The following is an 11055-nucleotide window of genomic DNA, read 5'->3' as shown; positions in this document are numbered from 1 at the left end:
AGCACGGCTCTTCCCCCATCATGAATACAAAAGTGCTCGAATGCTAACTTGAAATCGGGAATGTAAGATTTGATTTTCAGCTTGAAGAGTTTCTTAGCTAACAATGTCGCTAAGAAGAGCAATTGCTCGGAGATTGGACTTTTCCATGAATTTAGATTTCAGACTCTTGAGGGATTTATTAGGCTTGTAGAATGCAAAGTGGACAAGATAAACAGGTCGAGGGCGGGTCATAAAGTACACGGTGGAGAAGAACACAACGAAGGATGAACATATAATGACCGAGATGAGGTTGTATTGGAGATGCACCCATAGTAAATACATGTCTTCAAATGAAAATGTGGGGAGTTGGGTAGCAATTATAATATGACTAGAGGAGAAAGGAACAAATACATGCCATGGGTGATGAGGACATGGTAGCCAAGCTTAACATACTTTAACCTCACTGATCCAAGCTGAAAAAGTCCTTTACATTCAAGCCGGGGAATGAAACAGTGTTAAAACTCACGAGATAGAACTTGACCACCCTTGTGGTCTAATCCGGACTAAACCGGATGGTATACAAAGGAGCCTGGTAACTGAATACATGAATGGTCTCATTTTATTCAGTATGATTTATACGGAGTTCATAGCTCATGTGACCATCTGAGTCTAGAATCCAGACCCTTACACACAGAGCAATGCTTTGCAAAGCTAATTTGCTGCTTCACTCTTTCTATATCCTTAATTTGACATCTATACTGGTTTTGTCCGTGGTCCTATCTTCAAGAAAGCGACTTAAGACCGACGAGTACGAATGTTTGAGGCTCCTGCTCGAGGGATTGCATCGGTCTTTTAGTCTAAGCTAAAATCTTCAAGCCATATCAGCACCTCATTCCTCTTCACATAGCCAGTCAAAAAAAAAGTAGGCAAGTTATTGTAATAACGGAAAAGTGAAGGCTTTTGTGAGACGGTCTCACATGTGTCGTCCCATTTTAATTTTTTTTGTGAAGAACAGGAATTAATAGGAAGAAGTTGCAAAAGAAAGGGTGTTACCATAATGAAGTCCCATGTTCTGCCAGGATCATTGTAGCGAGCAAGTAAACATCCTTTTCTTGGTCTGAGACCATCCCGAATTAGGCTTTCTCTAAGTTGTCTCTCTTTTTCTCTCACGACCTCCTCGGTTGGCTTTCCACTAAACTTGAGAGCAGCTCCAATACGCCCTTCTACCTCCCTTAATCTAATGGCCTCTTGACTCGGGTTGGGCAAACTGATGCAAACACATCAATTCACATAAGCCACTAATTAGAAATCGCACACATTATTAGGAAATATGGGATTACTCTTCATTCCCATGATGATATTATCATGAGACAGTCTCATATCAAACACGTAATCAATTTAAAGCGGACAAGATTCCTGTCGAAACCCAGGGTCTACCTTCCAAGATTCTTGTCCTGTGGAATCACTATCTGAATGGCCACTTTGGAATCTTCAGGGTCAGTGGTCTCAGTAAAGACAGGAGTAGTCATAGGAATCTTCTCTTCCTTAGAATTCTTTCCAAATATATACCTGCGCCACGAAAATTTCGTAAACATGTCCATGAGAAACATAGTTTTAATAGATGCTTGGATCGAGACTATATATATTTCTTACCCAGCAACGGAGTTAAAGCCAGCTGATCCAGAGAGCTTGTCGCCTTGAGTTTCTACAACTATGAATGGTTCATACTTCCTTACCTGCACTTTTGCATGAAATTACACGTCGGATCATTTTTACATTAGAGATGTGGAACATCGAGGATTGATTATATAGCGAAGAATTGTATCCACCCTTCTCCCTCCTCTAATCTTAGAGGAAGGGCCAACATGAATCGAACACGGCCATATAAGCTAACCTCATAATCTGCAGCTCTTCTCAGTATCTGGTATTTTGGTGTTTCCAGGTCTGGAGTCTTGTATATCCTGAGCTGCATTGAATAATGTCTACGATATTCAGAATTGATTATATAAGTGCCTAACACGGGCGTATGTTCAAGTTCATGGCCCATTCCCCTGTAGCCTTGGAGTGTAAATGTAAATAGTACCGAGAGTACAAATGAAGGTTATACCTGCTTAAACACTTCCCATAAACCTTCTAGAGAAAAGTAGTCGTTGGCCTTGATCGAATCCCAATAATCCTACATAAATGCATAAACTCCTGGTATGTTAGAATCGCTTAGCAGTTAGCAACAACACATAGGATTTTCGAGTTTTCCCAAAATATGGCTAGTTAGTTTGTATTTATCATGGCAATGGAGCTCACCACATGGCTGCAAAACTTTCCTGTCTCAGGGTTGATTCCCATCACAGAGGTTCCTGTGAAAACAAGTTCGGGTTTCCATGGCAAAGGCATAAATTTCATAACCATAGTCCATCTTGTAGTAATCTCGTATGGCCCTGTCTATAAAAACTCGATTCAGTCAAATGTGCAAAACGGAAAACAACACCAACCATACTGATACTGCCATACATATCTACACAGGTCTACATCTAAACTATAAGCACCCTAGTCCCGAAACATACCTATCACCTATGAATAACTATGAGCAATATTTAGTGTATATATCATGATTGGAGTTGTTCATAGAGGCAATACAGTGTATCAGGAGACCCGATTATCACCTCCTTCCAAAATTTATCGTTATCATATTTGATTTTGATGGCCAACCGATATACAGTTTGCCATTAACTACTCCAGGATCCAAATTTATGCAGACACACTGTAAAATTTGTTAGGTTTGATTTATCAACAAACATACTTTCGTATTATCATATTTAGAAAGTTTTAAGCACTGTTTGACTATAGAAAATGAGAAAAACATAAATGGAATAGAGTACGAACTACGAAGTATAAGCTAATAAGAAGAGACTCGGGACCCCCTGAGGCCCTGATCACATCCTAACAAACATTAAGCACACATTACTAAACTTTGTAAACATCATTAGAGTGTCGCTGTCCGCTAAAGCCTAAAGTGCCTCTAAAACGTAAGGGAAGAGGAGGAGAGTCGGACATAGACAGCCATTTTCCCAACAGTAACAACTAGCGGATAAGATAATATAGGTTTGTTCTCATGCCACATAAGATAATATACAACTCATTTACTTACAAACCTCATACTAACAATAGATAAACCTTTTCAAGGTTCATAACATGGTCCACTATATTATTTCTTTTCTCACCCTCTCTCCACAAACCTGTATACTATATTGTAACCCCTCTCATCCATGAACCTCAACACTCATGTACAACAATAGAGGGTTTATAAACAAACCTCTAAAATAATTGGCACATCATCCTACAAACCTTTTGACAAACCGCTATTGCTAATGCCATAGCGTTTCCAAATTTCCTATTGCCAATGCATACATACAGTATACAAATAACTGATAAGTGAACAAAATTCCATAAGCCATTTTGATATAACTATATTTCAATGCCAAACTAACATTAAATCAATTGCTCCACGGAAAGGATCGGATGGTAAGCGATAAAGATCTTGGACTAACATTTCCTCGCGGGACACTATGATTGGCCCCTATTAGGATATTAAATAATTGATCAACTCTCAAGTATCAACTCTCAACTCAACCTCTTCGATAAAATGGTTTTCTCACATGGTATCCTATTCTAACAAGGAAAATTCCGGCACAGACGTGGCAACTCTAGAGCCTACTAACGCTACCCCTAACTGCAAATCCTGACTCTACCACGAATCATAAGTAACATATTACTAGAACATACGAAGTATATACTAACACCACACAACTTTTCAAACAAATAACTTCATGATAAAATTATCATGAGACCGTCTCCTAGAAAAATTAATTCAAACAATTACCTGTTTAGCCGAATGTAGCTGAAAATTAGGGCTAAAGACCAACTTCAAAAAAGAAATATTAAACAAATAACCAGCAATAGTATCATGTTTAGTAATAGGATCCCTAAACATCACACGTTCATCATAAGCCGCTGCATCAATCCCTTGATCATCAAACAAATGTGGTAAATCTTCATACAAAAATCCCACTAATTTTTCAACATCAACTTTCGATTTAGGTGCATTTCCTTCTACTTGTACACTTGATTTAACTACCCATCTACAATTTTTTGACAATTTTTTGATTTTATTATATGGGTAGTTTTGGAAATTTGGCGGGAATGTAGTTCTTGTTAATTTTGGCGGGAAATTGGGAGGAATTGTTTGGGGAAATTGAGGTATAACAGCCATTTTTTGCAGGGTTTGAGGTTTGATGATTCAATGTTCATGATTTTGTTTGTTTTGGTTGGATTACAATTGGTAGTGATTCGGGAAAATTTCAGCCACAAAATTGTTTGTTTGATGTTTGGCCCATCCACGGTCCACCCATCCTCGTAGAGGTAAAGAGTAAAATAGTCGGTCTTTTTGCTAAGACGGTATATTCGTTTTAACTTGTTTGGATAGCCCGGGGTCGGGAGTCCGATGGCAAATGTTATGCTAGTCGCCAAATATTCTGATTTTATCCCGTGTATATTCAATTTAACCAGTTTTAAGTTAAGTATGAATCATTTTAAACAATAAATTGTGTAAAAATTTGACTAAGAAAACCTGAAATTATATTTTGGTCTAATCGGTTGTGTCATATGTGGGAATGTGTATGACAGAGTCGGTTAAACCAATCTACGAGTACAAACCAAATGGGAACCAAAACAAAAAAAATTGGTTATTAAGGTCGTTGATGCAAACTTTTGTTTAATGCGTCTTTAAATAAGAATTTATGAAAGGAAAATTATTGAAACAAAAATATTAGACTATATGTCTTTTTGTAACTGCAAATATGATATCGATCTGCATTATATAATATATCCGTCTTTGATTATCTTTATATTTATGTTTGTTACAAAAAATTGTAACTATTTTAATTAGGTGACAAATGAACTTAAATGTAAATAGATATTATATTTGGGTTTTTCTACATAGTACCCTTGTATTTTTTTGAATTCTACGTGGTATATTTTACTTTTCAAAAATATCAGTGGTACCCCTAAACTTAATGAAAATATCTTAAAATACCCAAAATACTCTAATCTGACTCATTTAAATGTTTAGTATATGCATTTTTAATTGATTTTTTGGCAATAATTTGTCATGCCATTAATATAAATATCATTTACTCAATCATAAACATATTTTTCTTACAAAATTTAGCTGTTTAAAAACATGATTTTGAGTAGTTTGGGTATTTTAAGACATTTTACTAAGCTTAGGGATACAAGTATACAACTGATGTTTTGAAAAAATAAAGGGGCACCACGTAGAAAAACCCATATTATTTTATGCATTAGAATTTAGAAACATACTCCATATAAAAAGGATAAGCAGATGAATAAGAATCTCAGGCAATGAAAATGAAACACAAATTTTTATTTCAGACCGTCACTATCCGTCTTATTCTTAAGACGGGTCGAATATGTACCATATTAGTGTGAAATGGGCCGTCTGAAATTGCATGTGAGTTTGCTAGCTTTTGACTTTTTTAGATGTAGGTCAAGTAGTTGGTAGCTCTATATAATATTTTATTCACAATGATGAGAATTAAATGCACATTGTTTCATAGCTTCTACTACATCAAACATCACAAATTATCATTTTTTTTCTCCAGCAAACAATATCTTTTCTCCTCCATCAAACAATATCATCAGTTTCAACATTATTCATCAAATATAATTTTCCTTAATTCCCTACACAAATACTCTAAAGTTCTTCAAATTTTCTATAAATCTGTACATTCAAATCCACGAATATCCCACTTTTTACATCAATTTATTAATTATCATCTTCAAAATATTTATTAACAATTTAGTAATAAATAGTTACAAAATTCTCACATTAAAAACAAATATAATTTCGAACTTGTACATGTATTTTCAGTTAATTGTACAATATGTTACCATTCACATAACCATTTCATCATGGTAAAATGGTCATATATTAATGGTATCAAAATTATCAAACACGGGAACAAATACGAACACCATAAAATGTTGACATATTTCAACAATATGTTACCATTTTTATACATTTTTAACATGGTAACATATAATACAAACTCATCAATTCCTTTTATTCATCACCTTCAAGTCTTCAACTATACTTTATCTTTTCTTTCTACAATTTTTTTTTCTTAACTTATCTTTATATTTTTTATTCCGTCAAATCAATTTTGTGCACTAATTAAAGAAGTTGGGATTTTAAATGTTGATGAGATTTATGTTAATAAAGTGTTCAAAGGTACCATGATTTTTCTTATTTTTCTTCTAATTTCATTACCTATTTATTTGATTTGTAAATATTTATGTTTAGAATTTAAGGGCTTTGGTAAATTAGAGTTTTTTTTATTATTGTTTTGCAAAATTTGTTTAATTCTGGAATAGATCTTGAATATTCATACAAAGAGATTTACAAATCTATTTAATTATTTTTTTAGATAAACACTTATATAGTAATATATTTTATTTTATTTTCACTATCTTTCATGATTAATGTGTTATTGTTATGAATTTACATAGGTATTAAAGTTTCAAAGTTTACAACTAGGATGAAAGTTGGATAAGAGCTCTTCTAGATCTGTATAAATATCCACTACTCTTAAGCATATTTCTTCTTTGAGTTCTTCAAAGTGGTCTTTGAAGACTTTGTAACCAAAATAATGTAATATGTACCTAGTTGTTGTGCCAATTTTGTTTTCATTCCAATTATAATTTCACATACAAAATAAGGATCTTCTGTGGTGACATGGTAAGTTACGTCGGTCATATTTTTGTACCTTTTATAATGTAATATGAACCTTTTATATAATTGGTAACATACTATGTTTCTGTGGAAACATATCTGTCATACGTATAACTATATGTTCATATAAGAAGTTAATAAATTTAAAATAGTCTCAGATATGTTTTTAGTAGGCACATATTATACCAAAATGAATCTTCCAATTATGTAATCTCATTTGCACTGTTTATAACTGTTCCGGGTGTAATTCCAGAGCAGATATTCGTTACCACCCGTTGCTTGTAGAATGATGTCTTTGGTTGAATCCTTCTTGTCTTTATCGTTCCTTTCGGCCTCTCTCGCAACAATGAACGAAGGCGAGGGCTTGGCTTTGTGCCAAGCGTACTCACTCCGACGCTCAAGTCAGTAACTTAGGGGATAAGTCGTTCCTTGGCTAAATGTATATTGTAGAGAGAGAGGGAAGATTATACCAGATGAATAGTGTTTCTTAGGTTAAGTTGTGGATCCTTTCCTCAATGAAGGTTGAGGAGTATTTATAGACTTTCACCTTTTGTCACGTAGTGGCCAAGTGGCTAGCAGGTGGAAAGACTGATCTACCCCTCGGCCGAGGGACCTATGGCAGGCCGGCGGGCCCTGTTGACTCACCGCCGAGGGGTCTTGGATGTGGGTACGCGGGTATGTGCCCCGGCTGGCAAGTTGCCATGCCGAGACCAGCCGACAGCCGATGGTAGATTTTGCATCGGCTAGACTGCCTAAGCCGTTGACTTGCTGTGGATATCTTTGACCTTGCCCGATATGTTGACTTGGTCAGCGGTGCAGAATATGCCCCATCAATAACCACATTAAGAATTATTTGTCTTTTTATATAATTGGTAACATACTATACTTATGTGGAAACATCTTTGCCATACATATAACTACTTGTTCAGATCACAAGTTCATAAATTTAAAATAGTCTCATTTATGTTCTTAGTAGGCACATATTACACCAAAATGAACCTTCCAATTATGTAATCTCATTTGCAGTATTTGTAACCACATTAAGAATTATTTGACTTTTTATATAATTAGTAACATACTATGCTTATGTGAAAACATCTTTGTCATACATATAACTACTTGTTCAGATCACAAGTTCAAAAAATTAAAGTAGTCTCATTTATGTTCTTAGTAGGTAGATATTACACCAATATGAATCTTCCAACTATGTAATCTCTTTTGCACTATTTGTAGCCACATTGAGAATTACTTGACTTTTTATATGATTGATAAACATACTACGCTTCTATATATGGAAACATCTTTGTCATATATATAACTACTTTCTCTAAAATGGTGACAATTAGTTCTGTTCAACATGTTACCATTGCTAGATCAATATGTTACCAGTTGAGAATAACATTTTCTGTAATATGTATCAATTTCAGTTCAACATGTTACCAGTTAAAGATATCATGTTAGCACATTAATACACGAATGTATATTATGTTAGCATTTAAGTAATCATATGTCACCATTTCATTTCAATATATTAGCACGTCAATTCAATATTATACTTTAACACATCACCACTTCAGTTCAACCTACAGCCATTTTGAGTATAACATGTAACCATATCAATATACCCAACCAAAATGGTTCATATACATCATAACTGGTTACATATTCACCAAAAGTCATAACAGAGATCTAACAACAATCAAATACAACATTTTCGTAATTAAAATCAAATAATACAACTGCTAGCATTAGCAGAACTGTTAACATAACAACCGAAAATGGTCACATATTATAATCATCCTTCAATCGTTAATATTGAGGTTTATATAACCCAACTAGTAACATAATCTTCCAATTTGATAACACATATCCAACAATAATCAAATACTACTAATTTTCTAACAAATACTAAATACAAGTTCTACCATTTCTAAAATCGTTGCCATATATAACTAAAACGGTCACATTTAACTAGATATGTTATAATTATTCTATTCAACGTCTTAACAAATTGTTCCACATGTTACAACGGCGACAAAATTTTGAAACTCGTATCATTTTAAAAAATTTATGCCTTCTTCTTCTTCACTCTGACACATGCCATTCTTCTCTTTCCCATTATACTGTAAACTGGCGACAAAATTCTGTAAACTGGTATCATTGTTCATGTTATTGTCATATCTTCCTCCAAACCTGACATAACATAAACCTGACATAAGAATATTGAACAATTAAACACCCAATATTTTAGGGTATACTTTTTGGATCTTGCCTTCCCCTTACTAATATCCATGTTAAGGTAACAAATCATACAAATATAGGATCAAACGCTTACATGTTTATATATTCATGTAAAAATAATTTGTATGTGCAATATTACGTAGGAAACAAAACTCAATAAATAAAAAAAATCATCAAACATGCTAACTATTCAACTATAATTATGTCTAACATTCTGTCCACAAATGGTAACATATTATACAAATAACTGGCCATTGACACATATTGCACAAATTAATGAATACATTCATCTTACATTCATTATTAATAGACGAAAACCACTTTGACATGCAATAGTAAGAGACAAAATTCAAACTCATCATATTCATGCCCAAATTTAAAGTAACCTTGAACAATTAGATCAAATTACAACAAATAAATCCAAAATTAAAACAACTTTTAACACTTAACTCAAGCTAAAACAAATGAAACTCAAATTAAAGTAACATGATACCGGAAAATTGGATACATACTGCTGGTTAGGAAAACCATTTTCTTATTTCCCATTGATCTTGTTGATGATTTTAGAATTTTATGGATTTTTTTTTTATTATTTTCAGAGAGTTATGAGGAGAGAAGTGAAATAAATGAAAAAGAGAACTGAGAAATGAATGTGGGGGACATGAAGGAGGCGTGTGGCAGGTGAAGAAGTAACAGAATGGTCAATTCATAAGCGTACTTTGTCTAATCTAAAATATTATTAAATGCCAACTAACAACAGTACTCGACCCATATTCTCAATTTGGTATCAAATATGACCCGTTTTATTAATAAGAAAGATATAGTTGGTCTTAAGTAAGACTTATTGAAAATGAAATTTCCTATTGTTAAACAAACAACCATAACAAAAGCTCAAAAAAATGAAGAGAGCAATAATATTGTATATTCGTTTGACACTTATTTGTGCGGTATGACTTAGATATTTTTGTTTACTTTTGCCAAAATAAGCGAATGTCATTTTGTGAATCTTTATATGTTTTACTTAAAATATTTTTTTATAAAGAAAAAAGTAAGATCTAATTTATTTGGGATTCATTTTCCCCATGTACATTAGTGTTTAGATCGTGTATATAGGTTGTATATTAGAGGTTGCCCCTGAGACGCGCTACTGCATGCCGTCCGCGTCAGAAGTGAGTTATTCTAGATTATCTTGGACCGACATTATGAAGGAGACAGGCGGGACTGGGCTAGATGCCTAGACCAGGCTCACTCAAATGCGACCCGAGATTGGCCCATATGTAGTTATGTACACATAATGTGTGTGTGTGTTTTTTTTTTATAAAGTCTCGGTCGGGCTACGCGGGGCTGATTTATATCGACGACGTTTTAGTAAATATCGACGGCGTTTTTCATAAAAATGACGATAACTGCTTTTTTTACTTTCTCTCTCTAAAAAAATTTCTTCTCAAATTCAACTAAATTAAAAAAAAAAACAACAATTAACAATATGTCGGATCCCGATTCACCGGTACGTAAACAACTTAATCACTTCAATATTTGCTTAATTTTCAATTTTTTTTGCGCTCTATTCGATAGTTGATTTACTTCACGTATTAACTTAGTAGTAGCGAAATTTTGATTTTTGTGCGTAAATCTGAAAATTGTCCCCCGAAAGTTGAACCATGGACCAAAGTTGGAAACCAACGTTCAGACCATGGTCCAAACGGTGGAAATGCACGTTTGCCATAGACCGAACAATGGATTTCCACGTTTGCCATGGACCAAACGATGGATTTCCACGTTTGCCATGGTCCAAACATTGGATTTCCACGTTTGGCCATGGTCAAACGTTGATTTTCATGGTTTGGCCATGGTCAAACGTTGATTTCCATTGTATGGCCATGGTCAAACGTTGGAAATCAATGTTTGGCCATGGCTGAACGTTGATTTTCATTGTTTGGCCATGGCTGAAAGTTGGTTTTCCTTGTTTGGCCATGGTCGATCGTTGGAAAGTAATGTTTGGCCACGGTCGATTGTTGAGTCTCGTG

At 34.2% G+C, this 11055-nt stretch overlaps 1 protein-coding gene across 1 annotated transcript; it reads right to left on the bottom strand.

The window, feature by feature from the left end:
- Positions 1-410: 410 nt before the first annotated feature.
- Positions 411-4348, bottom strand: LOC141605975 (uncharacterized). The gene is made up of 8 exons (XM_074424930.1): positions 3857-4348; positions 2281-2418; positions 2087-2155; positions 1874-1945; positions 1633-1715; positions 1417-1548; positions 1033-1246; positions 411-876 (listed from the first exon to the last, which is right to left on the bottom strand). Exons 1-8 carry the CDS (start codon positions 4244-4246, stop codon positions 832-834), a joined length of 1143 nt encoding a protein of 380 aa, XP_074281031.1. The 5' UTR covers positions 4247-4348; the 3' UTR covers positions 411-831.
- Positions 4349-11055: the final 6707 nt, after the last annotated feature.

This window comes from Silene latifolia, chromosome 10 (assembly GCF_048544455.1).
Source record: "Silene latifolia isolate original U9 population chromosome 10, ASM4854445v1, whole genome shotgun sequence".
In the NCBI taxonomy this organism is placed as follows: domain Eukaryota; kingdom Viridiplantae; phylum Streptophyta; class Magnoliopsida; order Caryophyllales; family Caryophyllaceae; genus Silene; species Silene latifolia.
The sequence above is the reverse complement of the archived record's forward strand: the minus strand, read 5'-3'. Positions and strand labels throughout refer to the sequence as shown.